Source organism: Emydura macquarii, unplaced genomic scaffold (assembly GCF_026122565.2).
Source record: "Emydura macquarii macquarii isolate MOO-44397 ecotype Brisbane River unplaced genomic scaffold, CSIRO-AGI_Emac_v2 contig_762, whole genome shotgun sequence".
Classification (NCBI taxonomy): domain Eukaryota; kingdom Metazoa; phylum Chordata; order Testudines; family Chelidae; genus Emydura; species Emydura macquarii.
The window spans coordinates 130890-147494 of record NW_027130899.1 but is presented as its reverse complement, the minus strand read 5'-3'; the positions used below and the strand labels follow the sequence as shown (position 1 = coordinate 147494).

Sequence of the window (16605 nt, the reverse complement as noted above, 5' to 3'; positions counted from 1 at the left end):
TGACCCTCTATTGTGGTGTTTTTAAATAGTCTCCATTCTGCTTGAAGGACACTTGCATTTTCTTATTTTGCAGCCTCTCTAACCTTCCCTTCCCATTTCACAATCACTGCCACCGTCCTGGGCAGGTGGTCAGTAATATATTCCCACTGCTACGCTCTTATTGTTGAAGGCTGGCATTTGTATCCATACAGCGTCTGTGGTACAGTTTGATCCATTTAAGATTTTTACCTTATTCGACTATGCATTTTTAAACATATAAAGCCACGCCCCCACCGGTGGCTTTCTTGTATATGTTATACCCTGGCATTACCATGTCCCACAATTATCCTCAATCCTCCAACTTTCCACCGACAACATGATGCCTATTATATCAACATCATAATGTAACACCAGACCCACTTTTTCACCCATCTCAGTATTTCGACTCCTAGCCTTTGTATATAAGTACTTTTACATTTTGTCAATGTTCAGCTGATTACCTTCAAGTGTGATTTTGAAATGGGTCTCCATTACCTTTTACCGTTCTTCCTTGCTCATACCTCTACTTTTCCTATCCTCTTTATTAGGATATGGAGTTCCCTCTTTAATGAGTTCATCCCTGTGGGAAGTCTCTGCCCCATGCCACTGTCATCACTTTTGGTGTGACACTATTTTAACAAACAACAGTGTTAATTTCCCTATGCAGGTAATTTTAAGTGATTGCCTGTAGGAGGCTCAAGGGAGATCCCAGCCTCAGAGTTGACTGGTGATGCTGCCTTCCTCAATAAAGGATTCAAGAAAGAAGAGAAGGAGACATTTAGGGTTTGTGTGATGCCAACAGTCAGGCTGGGCAGCAGGAGCAAGGCCCGTCATGACAGCAATGTTCAGATATTTCCCCAGGAACTAAAATGAGAAGAACTAATCACCGTTGATGGTAGCATCCCTGCTTCACACTGACAATTAAAGGTGAGCGTTACCAGTCTTAGGGCAAATACTCAATGTCTTACTCTTTGTCAGAGTAAGAGGAATGAAATAGAGCAATGAATTCAGACTTACCGATGAAGAAGTAGTAGCAGCAGTGGGACAAACTTTCTCTGACCACTTTATGCTCCATTTCAGTTTTCAAGGGAAAGAATAGTCCAATGGTTAAGGCACTAGCTTGTCATTTGGTTTCTATACTTGGCTTTTTTCCTCTACTCTACGACAGCCTCCCTGTATAGGTTTAAGGAAAAGAATCTGGGCCAGATTTTAAAAGGAATGTAGGTGCCTAGTGGAATTTTCAAAAGCACCTTGCTTCTTAACACACATTTAGAGCAATGGGTTTTAGTTGCTTGGAGGCTTTTGAAAATCCACTAGCCATACACACAATTATTTGAGGTTAGTGACGAGCTAACTGTTTAGTGGACATTAGACTAGATGATTAAAAGCTCCCTTTTCTCCTTTAAATCTACAAATTGGTGAATGATAGCAGGTGAGAAGAAATGCAGAACATGATAAATTCACTGTGTTGCTGCTCTTTGTCTGCGATGGTGGGGAATCTCTATCCCTATCTCTGTGCAACCCCTGGGTGAGAAGCAGTTCCTCATTTGAGAGAGAAAACAAACCCTGATCCTTGTCGGGACAATGAATTTGTAAGGAATCAAATAGAGAGAAACCACAATATTGTACAGCAAACTTCTTAACTAGTCATGACGTTTTCTCAATCCCTAGTTGTATCACATGGGGAATGGAGAAAGGCGAAAATCAAACGTCCGTCACAGAATTCATCCTACTGGGATTCGGGAATCTTCAGGGGCTGCAAATTCTTTTCTTCTTGCTGTTTCTCATGATCTACATAGTCACCATGGCTGCCAACACACTCATCGTAACGTTAGTTGTGGCTGATCAGCACCTTCACACCCCCATGTACTTCTTCCTGGGGAATTTGTCCTGCCTGGAAATCTGCTACTCCTCAACCGTCCTACCCAGGATGCTGGCCAGTTTCCTGACTGGGGACAGGACTATTTCGGTTATGGGCTGCATGGTGCAATTTTATTGGTTTGGTTTCCTAGCCACTGCTGAATGTTATCTGCTTGCTGTGATGTCTTATGATCGATACTTTGCGATATGTAAACCCCTGCACTATGCGACACATATGAAGGGGCGGATTTGTATGCAGCTAGCTGCCGGATCTTGGCTAAGTTCACTCATAGTTCTTTCTATATTAATCTCTTTCATGTCACAATTAGACTTCTGCGGCTCTAATGAAATTGATCATTTCTTTTGTGATCTCACCCCAGTGATTATCCTTTCTTGCAGTGACACTTCTTTGGTTACCCTGGCAACCCTCATCTTCTCTTCCATAAACATTGTTCTCCCATTTCTTTTGACCCTGGCATCTTATCTTTGTATCATCTCTGCCATTCTGAGAATCCCTTCCACCACGGGCAGGCGAAAAGCATTTTCCACCTGCTCCTCCCACCTGGTCGTGGTTACAATTTTCTATGGGACCCTAATAACTGTATACCAATTACCCAACTCCGGTGCCCTGAGAGCCCCAAATAAAGTGTTTTCTGTCTTCTACACTGTCTTGACACCCCTGATCAATCCTCTCATATACAGCCTGAGAAACAAAGAGGTCAAGGAGGCCCTGAGGAGAGCTCTCTGGAAATATAGGGTGTTCCCATGAATTCAGAGAAATTGATTGAAATGGGAATAAATCAATTCACTCGGCAGAAAGGAAATGGAGATGTCATCCAAGATCTTATCAATCAAAGCATCCTGAGTTGTAGGAAAAGGATACAGGGTATATTTTAGAGTTTTGTTTCCCTTTCATTTGGATTTATTTAGGTAAAAACAGACATATCCTAACCTAGTGTAAATTGTCATGGGTGCCACTGATTTCAATGGAGAGCTGAAATTTGAACAAGACAATGATCTGCCCTGAAATATATTTTTAAAAAATCCCATCCTGGATTCCATCCGTCTCTGTGAAAAAGCAAAATACATAGAATCATAGAAGATTTGGGTTGGTAGGGACCTCAGGAGGTCATCTAGTCCAACCCCCTGCTCAAACCAGGCCAGTCTCATCTATATCATCCAAGCCAGGGCTTTGCAAGCCGGGCCTTAAAAACCTCTTAGGATGGAGATTCCACCACCTCCCTAGGTAAGCCATTTCACAGTCAAGTGCATGATGGGAAATTAACATATTATTTATTTTTATTCCCAGTATTATTTCAATCTCTCTATCACTGGGTACCAGGGTTTTTCGTACTCCAATGAGAATGAGGAAGAAGGGGAAGTGTTTTTGACACCGGTTTGAATGGGAGAAATGTTCAAAGGTGGAACTGGGCAATTAGGTTTCCAATCCTTTCTGAAAGTCACTGGGGTTTGGTTCTGCCTCATCCTTAAATGCTTTGAAAATCCCTTCTATAATCTTTAAGTCTCACATTCACCAAAGGCAGGGCTCTGCTTTGTTGAAATTAACCCTCTGTTGAGTTTCAGGGTTTTCAAAGAAGATTTGAAAAACAAGTCCAACTCCTACTAAAGTCAAGGGAAAATTTCCCATCAACCAAAGTTGTCTCTATATTAGGCTGTTCACCCTCTGTGCATCATCACCTTTCCTACAATGAAACAAATGAAGTATTAAGTAGTAATAAAATGTAGGGTTTTTTTCTGTTTTTGTCTTTCATTTTTTAAAATAATTTTCAAATGTTTTCTGAACACTTCTTAGGTTATTTCAGATATGACCATAAGAAAGTTCAAGTTTATGTTGATTAGACTTTTCCATTAATTGTTCCAATCTTAGGAAAATGTTCGGAAAGTTTCAAATTAACCAAAGGCAGGGATGTGTTTAGGAGAGGCGGAGGATGGTTTTTTTTTTCACCTCTGGAAATTTTCGAAACTTTTTTAAAATTAGTTTTTCACGATATTGTGACAAAGCTGAAAATCCTCTGCCTGAAAAATGTTGGTTTTAAACGGGCTTTGGTTCTGATTTTTCATCCGCTATGTGTCGTTCTTTCAGAAATCCTCATTTTCTGCAAAACATCAAACCAGCTAGGAATTATCCAGCTGACCCAGTCAAGACTGTTATGTATTAAATGATGATCTAATGGGTTGGGATCATTTTTCCTTTTTTTTTTCCTCAAATATTTTTGGAATAATATCCCAAAGTCTTTTGACATTGTGATATCATATGATCTGTGCTTCTTGGATTCTCCATTCATTTTTGGAAAATATCCCAGATTACGGAGCACAGTGCTATAATGCAAGAGATATGGAGACTTTATCTTTCATGATGCTTCACTGGGACCGGACTTGAAATCAAAAGACTTGCATTTTGTTACTTATTCTGACCTCATGTGAGGTCTTGGCCAGTCACAGACACATAGACTTTAAGGTCAGAAAGAACCATTATCATTATCTAATCTGACCTCCTGCACAGTGTAGGCCACAGAATCCCACCCACCCACCCACTCCTGTAAAAGACCCCTAACCTATGACTGAGTTATTGAAGTCTTCAAATAACGGTTTAAAGACTTCAAGGTACAGAGAATCTACCAGCAAGTGACCCGTGCCACATGCTGCAGAGGAAAGCAAAACACCTGCAGGGCCTCTGCCAATCTGCCCTGGGGGAAAATTCTTTCACAACCCCAAATATGGCAATCAGCTAAACCCTGAGCAAGTGGGCAAGACTCACCAGCCAGACACCCAAGAATGAATTCTGTGTAGTAACTCAGAACCCACCCCATCTAACATCCCATCACAGGCCATTGGGCAGATTTACCACCAGTAGTCAAAGATCAGTCAATTGCCAAATTAGGCTGTCCCCATCATACCCTCACCACCATAAACTTATCAAACTCAATCTTGAAGCCAGCTAGGTTTCTTGCCCCCTCTGCTCCCCTTGGAAGGCTATTCCAGAACTTCACTCCTCTGGTGATTAGAAACATGCATCTAATTTCAAGTCTAAGCTTCCTGATGGCCAGTTTATATCTATTAGTTCTTCTGTCCACATTGGTGCTGAACTTAAATAATTCCTCTCCCTCTCTGGTATTTATCCCTCTGATGTATTTATAGATGGGCCGTTTATATCCATTTGTTCCTCCCTGGTGTTTATCCCTCTGTTGTATTTATAGAGAGCAATCATGTCTGCCCTCAGCCTTCTTTTGGCTGGACAAAACAAGCCAAGCTCTTTGAGTCTCCTCTCATAAGGCAGGTTTTCTATTCCTCAGATCATCCTAGTAGCCCTTCTCTGCACCTGTTCCAGTTTGAATTCATCTTTCTTAAACATGGGAGACCAGAACTGCACACATTATTCGAGATGCGGTCCCACCAGCACTTTGTATAACGGTATTAACACCTCCCTATCTCTACCAGAAATTCCTCGCTTGATACATCCTAAGACTGCATTAGCTTTTCTCATGGCCACATTATGTTGGCAGCTCATATTCATCCTGTGATCAAGTCCTTCTCTTCCTCTGTCACTTCCAACTGATGTCTTTCTTTTCCTAAATGCCCTTTTGTCTATGTCAGTTGTAAATTTTATTGACCAGGAACTTTGTTTCCCAATGTGTGTGCAGCACCCTAGACCACTAGGTATCCCATCTCTATTTGAGTCCTTAAGGAGCCACCATAGTCAAATAATAATAGCCCTTTTGCTTTTGGTGATTTCTGCTGGGGCTGATCTGGATATTATTTAACAACATAAAATGTCTTCCCCTTCTTTTCCTAAAGGCCCAACCAAACACTAACTCCAAATAAAGACTATAACGTCAGAAGGGACCATTGTGATCATCTAGTCTGACCTCCTGCACAACGCAGGTCATAGAACCTCGCCCACCCACTCCTGTAACAGACCACTGCCCTATGACTGAGTTACTGAAGTCCTCAAAACATGGTTTAATGACTTAAAGGTACAGAGAATTCACCAGCAAGTGACCTGGGCCCCATGCTGCGGAGGAAGGTGAAAAACTATTACAATCTAGAAAACCAAAAATAGAACCCTACCCCCAAAGCACCAGGGTTGTTGTTGGTTCTTTTTTACCCTGAAAAGGAAAAAGAATCAACAACTGTAAATTTGTAGGGATTCAAATAGAGGGAAAACCACAACATTGTGCAACAAACTCTTGAACTGATCATTACTCTTTCTCAGTCATTAGATACATGACATGGAGAATGGAGAAAGGGAAAATAAAACATCCATCACAGAATTCATCCAGATGGGATTCCAGGATCTCCCTGGCCTGAAAATTCTTTTCTTCTTGCTTTCTAGTGACCTACCTTGTCATAGTGACTGTGAATATTCTCATTGTAGCGCTGATCAGCACCTTCACACTCCCATGAACTTCTTCCTGGGGAATTTTTCCTGCTTGGAGACCTGCTATACCTCCACCATCCTGCCCAGGATGCTGGCCAGTCTCTTGACTTGGGAAAGAACCGTTTCCGTTACCAGCTGCATCGTGCAGCTTTATGGGTTTCCTTTCCTAGTGACTGTTGAGTATTTTTTTCTAGCTTTGATGTCTTATAATTGATACTTAGCTATATGTAATGCCCTGCACTGTGCAGCCCTTCTGAATGGCATGTTCTGTATGCACCTAGCAGCTGGACCTTGGTTACATTCATCCATAATTCTTACTATATTCATATGTTTGGTGCCTTCTGCGGCCCTAATGAAACTGACCATTTTTTAATGAATCATCCCAAGGATAACCTAGAATAACACTTGTCTGCTGTTTCCACATCTCTTTTCACCCTGACTGCCTAGGTTTATATCATCTCCATCATCCTGAGAAGGTTACAATTATATGTACTGAAAGCCCCAAACAAATGTTTTCTGTCCTTTACAGAGCCTTGATATTCCTACTCAATCACCTCATATACAGCATGAGAAACGAATAGGTGAAGAAGACCCTGAGAAGTCAACAGAAATGTAGGATGTTCCAAGAGGTTGATTGAAATGGCAATAAATCTATTCACTGGCTAGAAAGAACCATCAAGGTTTTTTCATCTCTAATTACTATGGGGGGAAAATGTCTGGAGATTAATTTTAATTATAATTCCTAAACAACATCTACCTTACAATGGAATTAAGATTGATAATACATACCAATAACTGAAGTTAAAGTGCTTGACCAGGTTCTTGCATAAATCCCCAAACCAAGTGTTACAATACCTTGGAAATTCAGGGTTGAGATTTCACATCAAAGAAATCCAAACGTGTTAAGGCCTCACACGACACAGAACAAGCACCTAAACCACCTTAACTCTGCTCTGTCACAGAATCTTCCAACTTCCCTTATTGTAAAAACACACTGAAATTTTGTACGTATGCTATATTTTAATATTTATTGAATTGTTTAGAAGTAATCCTCATGATTATTCCCCTCTATTCGGCATTGGTGAGGCCCCATTTGGAGTATTGTGTCCAGTTTTGGATCCCCCACTACAAAAAAGGATGTGGACAAGTTGGAGAGAGTCCAGCGGAGGGCAACAAAAATGATTAGGGGGCTGGAGCACAAGACTTATGAGGTGTGGCTGAAGGAACTAGGCTTGTTTAGTCTGCAGAGGAGATAGCAGATAGCAGAGATAGAAGAGATAGCAGATAGCAGATAGAGATTTGATAGCAGCCTTTAACTACCTGAAAGAGGGTTCCAGGGAGGATAGAGCTAGGCTGTTCTCAGGGGTGGCAGATGACGGAACAAGAAGCAACGGTCTCAAGTTGCAGTGGGGGAGGTCTAGGTTGGACATTAGGAAAAAGTTTTTCACTAGGAGGGTGAAGCACTGGAATGGGTTACCTAGGGAGGTGGTGGAATCTCCATCTTTAGAGGTTTTTAAGATGCTGCTTGACAAAACCCTCATTGGGATTATTTAGCTGAGGTTAGCCCTGCTTTGAGCAGGGGGTTGGACTAGATACCTCCTGAGATCCCTTCCAACTCTATGATTCTATGATTTCATCCCTTTATTTGTCATAACTGAAATATCTTTCAGTGGGAACCTCTACCCTGATTTGTATGGCTTGTAATTCACAACTGGCAAATAAACATGCCATTGTGATTGTGGCATTTTAATTTGTGTGGACCCAGTTTAAATGAAACTGATTTTTAAAGCTGCTTTGGTTTCTTTCATTGCCCCACCTTTTGTTCTCACTACAATGAAGAGTTAACGGCATTTAATAAAGGCATTTAAATTAGGGGCATTTAATAAGCTTTATTTATAATATTATTTAATAGTATATTTATAATTATTTAATAATTATAATCAAATAAGGCATTTAAATAAGGGAATTTAATAAACCGTGTATTTAATAAACCATGTGTAACCATTTGTGTAGTTTGTGAATGTACACAGGAATTGTGATTGATCTTACAAAATTTCCATATCTGTATGAAATTTCTGACATTGGCTGAGCCCCAGCTTCACACCTCCGTGTACTCCTTGTTGGGTAACCTCTCCTGCCTGAGCATCTTCTACTCCATGGCCACCATGTACAGGTTGCTGGCCCGTTTCCTTTCAGGGCCCCAGACCATCTCCTTCACTGGGTGCCTCTATTTCTTCCACTTCCGGGGCAGCAGTGAGGCCGTGCTGCTGGCCATCATGGCCTATGACTTATGCGTGACCATCTGCAATCCACTGCGCTACACGCTGGTCAGGAACCCCCGGGCCTGCCTGCGGATGGTGGTGGCCACCTGGGCAGTTCATTCCCGCACGACCTGATGTACATGATATTGACCTCTTGGCTGCATGTCTGTAGCCCTAACGGCATCCACCATTTCTTCTGTGGGATCAAACCTCTGCTGAGCTTGGCCTTCCACAGCACCTGGCTCAACTTGAAACTCCTCTACGTTGTCATTGGGACCATCACATGGGGTTTCTTTGTCCCCACATTCCTCCCATTCCTCAACACCATTTGCTTCTTCTGGGTGATCATGGGAAAGGGGCCACTTACAGCTCCCACCCCATGATGGTGTCTCCATACTATATGCCAACCATTGTCAACCACATGCCTTCCTCCTCTGCGATCTCCTCTGAAAGGGACATACTAGTCAACATGTCACCTCAATTCTGAACCTTATGATCTATCCCCTCTGGAATGAGGAGGTGAAATTTGCCCTGTAGAAATTGCTAAACAGAAAACCTTTCCATGAAAGGATGTGAGTAAATGAAGGAGCATAAAACTCCATAACATTTCTTGCTGTAACTTGTTTGAATTTTATTTAACTTTCACTTTGAATCACCTGTGTTTGCTTTAGGAAAATTATAACACCTTTGTAATGTGTTCTACCCTATATTAAGGATAGGTTCTTTAAACCTTGACTCCATCTTAATGACTGTTGATGGTGAAATTTTCAGCTAGAAGGACAATGGTGGGAAAATTACCATGAGCCATGCAAAATAAATAAATGAATAAAATTATTCAAATATTTCCTATTTGCAAAGTTTCACTGAGCTTCAACTTTTATGGGTAGCTGGAAAATTTTATGATATTGAAGAGGATGGTTTTTTGGGTGCCTTATTATGTTTGGATTCAAGTTTAACCTTAACTTGGAAGTTCTTGAATTTCAATGCCTATTTTTTGTATAATTACAACAACCCAGGGTATTTGAGCCAAATTTACTTATGTGTATTCTCAACCTTATCTCTGTTTTAACGCGGATTTTGTCTGGGACTTGTAACGGGAAGTGGGCCACGGAATAGTTGACTGCAGAGACCAGCCTGCATTGGCCAGTGAGAACCATTTGTACGGAGACAAATCTGGCTCTTGAACATAAAGAAAAGTTAACAATGGACTATATAGATTGGGAGAACAGGGGCAATGGGATACTGTAAAGTCTGGCTTCCCTAGTCCCTCCAATTTAAGCCATTGCACTGTGAATAAATAAGGAAAGGATTAATGGGCCAGAGAGAGAGAGACCAAGAATGGGGATGACTCTGTAGCCTGGTGGTTAAAGTGCTTCTCTACGAAGTAGCAAATGACTTCTCCTTCTCAGCTACAGAGGGAATTTGAACTGGAGGTCTCCCCTGTCCCACGGGAGTACCCTCGACCCTGGAGCTAAAAGTTATGAGAGCACCTCTTCCCCATCTTTCCACCTCCCTCTGGCTTCTTGCAATAACAGAGCAGGTGCCAAACATCAAGAGAGGGTTTGCATCTGAGAATCCCAGCCAGAAGGCAGTGCCTCCTTGCAGCCTGGATATAAGCACCTATTTCCAGGAGCACAGACGGGACTAAGACACACCCTTTTTCTTGGCATCTCAAATAGGCTAAACCTAGCAGGCTGCCATTTGTTAATCCCTTTCTGAAGTGCCATCACTCCCCATTTGTTGTACAAGGAGCCCAAGGACTAAACTCTGGGTTTGTGAATCCCAATGATTTTCTAGGCACTTGAAAGTCAGCCATGGGGACACTCAGCCAATTTATCACATGGTTCTGCTGCTTACAATGTATGATAACATGCCAGACTTGTGATGAGTAATATTCATCCAAGGGCTGGGCCATTACTCATTTTTTTCTGAGCCTTCATCCATTACACTCATGCATCTCTCCCAAGCACCACCCCGCAATCCACAGTTTTCAGCATCCTGGAACAGAAATATGTTTCCTTCCTTCTACATTTCCCTCTGAAAATTGCCTTAGATCCAGGATTATCATTTCCCAAACCAGTGATGAGTTTAATGTCTCATCTTTATTACTAGTGTGTATGAATATTTTCCATTGATTTTTGTAGTGGAAAATTGGGGTTTTGATTCAGTGATTTTCTTTTGCGTTCTTTCTGAAAGAGTTTGCTTTACTTGCTAATGTTTGATTTTTTCATTGGAAAACCAAATCCCCCCAAAATTTTCATTGAAAAATGAACCATTTGTAGCCAAAAATTAAAAAAAAAATTGCCATTAAAAAGGAAAAGTTGAATTTTTCCATGGAGAAAAGCAAACCAAACAGCCTTATTTATTACCTCGCAGGGCTGGAAATGAATGTTTTATACCTTTTTCACACCAAGTGTTCCTAGCTTCCCAACGGTACACACAGTGATTGATGCTGACTCTGGAAAAGATGTGGTTGGAAAATATTTTTAAACACTAGAGATATTTTTACAGAACTTTTGCCCTTTGAATTAAAACAAACTGCCACGTGGGTCATCTGTAGTGGGAATCAAACCTGGGACCTTAGGAAAACAAAGCACAAACCCTCATTGTTTGAAGTAACAGCTACCTCTGTTAACAACTTTTGCAGCAGTCCTCCAACCTCTACAGGTGACCCTATCCACCACTAAAGGGGGACAGAACACTACGCTGAGGGACATTAATAAATGTTAAGTGTCTAAATCACTTTGGCGTTGTAAATCCCTCTAAAGTGCCTACCTGCATCTTTAGGCACCTACATAACTGTGTAAATATTGTTCCTGTGCTCTTCCCCTGAGCTGTGGAGCCAGATTCTGTCCTAGTCAGATGCTTTTCCTTCAGTTCTCAGCATGTTATTTTTATCTTATTTATCTGGGATTTTCAGAGGCCTATGGGATTTATGAACCCAACTCCCACAGAACATCGTTAATTTTAAAGCAATCTGGGAGTTGATAACCCAGTGGCAGATCTGATTATCTCTTCTCTCTTGCTTCCACAACCTCCGCATACGCCTTAGCTTGGTGTATTTCCCGAATTCGTGCAAAGAACAAAGTGGTTACACAAATGCTTGTTACAGAAAACTGAGTGGCTTTGCTAAGTGAAAATATTTACAACCCATTTGCTGTTCTTCTTGTCTGTCAACCAGCTACACTGAGCACAATATTTTCATCCTCCATCTCTCCAGGGCAGCCTGCAGCTTGTTTGTTTTTCTAACCTCAAATTCTCAGGTGGCACAAGGATTTTGTCCCAGAAGCGCTGTCAGTTGAATGCAATTTTTCCTTCCCTGCCATCAGTAGGGGTGTTTTTGAGAGTGGGACTGTGATAAAAGGATGTCTCCGTTGCAAGCCATCAAGTTTTTCAGCGAAACCAGAGTGTGATTCTCTCTGAAATTTTCCCCACAGTGGACTTTGTCCGCAGTAGTTGTTATAACAGTTCAGCTTCAAGAAGAATCCAAATTACTCTGGGATGATCTGGAACTCAGGCGCTGACAACAATCCACTCTTCTTTATCTACAGGGGCAAAGACTCAGAGTGTTCCTAGATTCTGAAATTATCATCCATTCTCCTGAACTTTTTTCCATATTTTGCATTTTTTTTTGTCATTTTTTCCCTTGTTCTCCGGTCTCAGTCACTGCATTTTCTTTCTTTTGTTCAATTGCCTGGTGCACAGAGGATACAAGGCAGTTACTTCATCTTGACAGCAGGAGACAAGGTACTGAAATTGTTGGGAGAAGCTAACGTATCCCATCCACTCCCCTGACCTCTTGATTAGCAACCTTCTGCTAGTCAAAAAGAAAGGAGGTTTTTAGTGTAGTTTTAGTAGTAAGAGTCTGTGCAGCAGAGTGCGGGGTTCAGGGTTAAACCCTATTGAAGATGCATGAAGGAGACTGGGGCGTGCACAAAGGGGGCAAGCAGGGACATGAGTTCCCCAGTAATCATCTCCGCCACTGTTCCCAGTTTCTGCCCCAGCCATGGAATTCCCTCCCCTGAAGCCCATCCTCCCCCCTTTCTGCCAGGGTGGAAGTCCATCTGAGCATGGCTGAGGGACGTGCCTGGGAAAGGCACGACAGCGAGTGCTCCCGCCAAGCCCCACTAGATGGTGCCAGGAGAAGACAAGCCAGACTGGCCTCAAAAGCCGTCCCTTCCTCACCAGCAGCCTCCAGTAAGTGTCTGGAGCCCACTTGGAGAGCCTAGAAGAGGGGTCAAGGACTGCTGGTGTTTAAAGTGCCCCTCCAAAAGCAGTCACATTTAAAAACCTGCACATGGTCCTGGAAGGAGGGTTATTATAGCTGCACAGAGTAAGAATGAATGCGCAGAAGAACATTATTTAAGTTACAGAATGAAACACTCTACTCAGCAGCTGGGAAATGCCCGGCCGTCCCAGCTGCTGTGTAACCTTAATTCTGCCCCCTTGTGCGTCTGCATTCTGATTCATTCTGTCATTACCTGACCACATGCTCTTTTCTTCCACAAGAGAGCCGCCTGGTTCAGTGCATAGGGTGGACATGCAAGGGGCAGAATTAGTACTGCGTGGACAACTGCGTATCATCTGGCTTGACTTTTGCAACTTAAACATTCGCCCAGTTTACAAGCTGATCCATATTGCTTCGGATCAGTGACTGGTCCTCTTCATTCTTTGCAACTCCACTTTTTTGTACGTCAAAGTCCTTTATATGCTAACCAACAGCTGTTTTTATTTTGTGTGTGGTCCTATATACATTAAAACTAAAAAACTTTTTGTCCTTCAATTGACCCTAATGGATGAATGGAAAATGGTTTCAATATTGGCATACTTGTAACCTCCTAACCCTGTTTTTTACCTTGATATTATTAATATAGTCCAGAGGTCCAGGGAAAGGACCCCCTCAAAACTAATGAAAGTGTCTACAAAGGTAAGTTATAAACAAACTGGACAATTGATAAGGGCTGCTTGTTATTGCAGTTAAATCATAGCAGATTAGGGTGGGAAGGAACCTCAGGAGGTATCTAGTCCAACCCCCTGCTCAAAACAGGACCAACCCCAACTGAATAACCCAGCCAGGACTTTTGTCAAGCCAGGCCTTAAAAACCTCTAAGGGTGGAGATTCCACCACCTCCCTAGGTAACCCATTCCAGTCCTTCACTTCCCTCCTAGTGAAAAACCTTTTCCTAATATCCAACCTAGACCTCCCGAACTGCAACTTGAGACCATTACTCCTTGTTCTGTCATCTGCCACCACTGAGAACAGCCTAGCTCCTTCCTTCCTGGAACCCCCTTTCAGGTAGTTAAAGGCTGCTATAAAATCCCCCCTCACTCTTCTCTTCTGCAGACTAACAAGCCTAGTTCCCTCAGCCTCTCCTCATAAATCTTATGTTCCATCCCCCTAATCATTTTTGGTGTCCTCCGCTGTACTCTTTCCAATTTGTCTATATCCTTCCTGTAGTTGGAGTTCTATCCTGGAGGACATAATGACCCATTATTCAAATAAATAATGTATTTGTGCCTGTTATTTGACAATCTCTAATAGTTATTAAATTTGAACATGCAACATGCCCAATTTTTGTGTAATCTGCAAACTTTGTTTATTTCTAGATCATTGATAAAAATGTTCAATGGTGAATAGCCAAGAATTGATGCCACTCGAAACTCACCTGTTTGATGATGATTCCCTATTTCCTGTTTCATTTTGAGACCTATCATTTAGCTAGTTTGTTGTCCTCTTAATGTGTCCCATACTGATTTTGTATCTTTCTAGGTTTTTTGTAATCACATAGACTATCTATCTATCTATCTATCTATCTAGTCTATCTATCTATCTATCTATGTTAGATTGACAGAATTATTTTCCATAAACCCATGTGGATTGGAATTAATTAGACGATCCTTCTTTAATTCTTCATAAATTGAGTCCATATCAGCCACTTCATGCCCAGAAACAGTCCCATACAGATAGAGCTATAGTTACACGGATCGTCCCGTTTATCCTTTTTAAATATAGGCACAAAATTAGATTTATTCCCGTCTTCTGGCACTTCCCCAGTCTTCCAAGAGTAATTGAAAATCAATAATAATGACTCAATGAGATCCTCAGTCAGGTTTTTAGCTTGCAACAAAACACTATTTTATTTCTTAGAATAAAGAACGATTACATACAAGAACCCAAAAACAGAGAGAGAGAAAACAGGCTGCTCCATAAGGCAGTGATGCACAAGTCACCAAACCTTGCTTTAAAAGGGATCTCTTATACTTTCCTACAGAGCTCTCCCAGTTTGTGAGCATGACTGGAAACACACACAGATATTCTGGAGGTGATAGCTTGCAATTCCAGAACAGTCCTCAACACCAGAATGTAGATATAAATATACACCATACTTTGCACCGCTCGGCCCCCATTACTTCATCTGTGAAATTGGGATGTTACCTCACAGAAGCAATCAGAAGGATTAATTAATAACCGGTAGGCACTGTGAGGCCCGTGAATGGAAGATGCATATAGAAATACAAACTGTGGGGACTATTGCATTTCTTTCAATCTGGTGTCTCCTTTTCCCCCTGCAGCCATGGAGAACCAGACGGAGGTGAATGAATTCATCCTGCTCGGTCTCACCAAGCTCCAGGAGCTGCAGAGCTTCCTCTTTGCTCTCTTCCTGCTTCTGTACATAGCCAGCATGCTGGGGAATGGGGCCATCATAGCTCTGGTGCTGGCTGAGCCCCGGCTTCACACCCCCATGTACTTCTTCCTGGGTAACCTCTCCTGCCTGGACATCTTCTATTCCATGGTCACGGTGCCCAAGATGCTAGCTGGCTTCCTCTCAGGGCGCCAGACCATCTCCTTCACTGGCTGCTTGGTCCAGCTCCATTTCTTCCACTTTCTGGGCAGCAGTGAGGCTGTGCTGCTGGCCGTCATGGCCTATGACCGCTACGTGGCCATTTGCAACCCGCTGCGTTACAGGCTGGTCATGAGCCCACGGGTCTGCCTGTTTCTGGCAGCGGCCACCTGGTCCAGCGGCTTCCTCCACGCCTTGATGCACACGGTCATGACCTCCCGACTGCGCTTCTGCGGCCCGAACCGCATCCACCACTTCTTCTGCGACATCAAGCCCCTGCTGGGCCTGGCCTGCAGCAGCACCCGCCTCAACCTCAGCCTCCTCAACATCGTCACCGGAGGCATCGTGATAGTCCCATTCATCGTGACACTCCTCTCCTACCTCTACATCATCACCTTCCTCTTCCTGAAGATCCAGTCCCGGGAAGGCAGGAAGAAGGCCTTCTCCACCTGCACCTCGCACCTCACCGTGGTGGCTCTCCTTTATGTGCCGGTCCTCTTCAATTACATGCCACACTCCATGGAAGGCTCTTCCCAAAGGGAGATGATGGTCACCCTCACGTATAGCATCGTCACTTCTGTCCTGAACCCCCTGATATACACCTTAAGGAACCGGGAGGTGAAATCTGCCCTGAGGAAAGTGCTAGGAAGAAAACAGTTCCCTGGCAGGACACTGATAAACTGAATGTTGTGTCTCTGTCTCTGAGGTTGAGAAGGAGAGCAGGCAATGGACAATACGATATGGGGAGTTGTCTCTCATTGCTTATTGCGCACTGGGAAATGGCCATTAGTATCCAGGAACCAGTATGCATTGGGGCACAGGGAAATAGTCTATAGATAACCTTCCTAAACTAGAGAATGGAGGTTAATAGTAAGGGAGAATTGTGCATGGGGCAGCAGAAATTTGACTGTAGGGCATAAGAAGCACGGGTGGAAATAAACAATACCTGGGGAAATGATGGGGAAACTTTTTGTTGGACAAAAAGAAACAAACAAATCATTTGCCGACATTTTCAGCAGAAAATTTTGATTTTCTCATGCAAGAAACAACACTCCAGCAAATTGGAGAATGTCCACAGGAGAGTAACAAAAATGATTAAAGGTCTAGGAAACATGACCTACAGGGAAAGGTTGAAAAAACTGGGTTTATCTAGTCTGGAAAAGAGAAGACTGAGGGATGATATGCTAAGAGTTTTGAAGTTTTCAAACTGAGCTAGCCTGTTCTC

At 42.6% G+C, this 16605-nt stretch overlaps 2 protein-coding genes and 1 pseudogene across 2 annotated transcripts; all 3 read left to right on the top strand.

Annotated features, from left to right (window-relative positions):
* LOC137149524 (olfactory receptor 11A1-like) lies at positions 1 to 2647 on the top strand. Its single transcript, XM_067543017.1, has 3 exons — positions 1 to 25; positions 300 to 324; positions 1705 to 2647. The coding sequence occupies exon 3, from the start codon at positions 1706 to 1708 to the stop codon at positions 2645 to 2647; it is 942 nt and encodes a 313-aa protein (XP_067399118.1). The 5' UTR covers positions 1 to 25; positions 300 to 324; position 1705.
* A 5696-nt stretch (positions 2648 to 8343) lies between these two features.
* LOC137149523 (olfactory receptor 12D1-like) lies at positions 8344 to 9114 on the top strand (annotated as a pseudogene).
* Positions 9115 to 15113: 5999 nt separating this feature from the next.
* LOC137149521 (olfactory receptor 12D1-like) lies at positions 15114 to 16064 on the top strand. Its single transcript, XM_067543016.1, has one exon. It carries the CDS (start codon positions 15114 to 15116, stop codon positions 16062 to 16064), a length of 951 nt encoding a protein of 316 aa, XP_067399117.1.
* Positions 16065 to 16605: the final 541 nt, after the last annotated feature.

Excerpts from the sequence above, each read along its gene's own strand:
- LOC137149524 (XM_067543017.1), top strand. The coding sequence starts at position 1,706 with ATGGAGAAAGGCGAAAATCAAACGTCCGTCACAGAATTCATCCTACTG.
- LOC137149521 (XM_067543016.1), top strand. The coding sequence starts at position 15,114 with ATGGAGAACCAGACGGAGGTGAATGAATTCATCCTGCTCGGTCTCACC.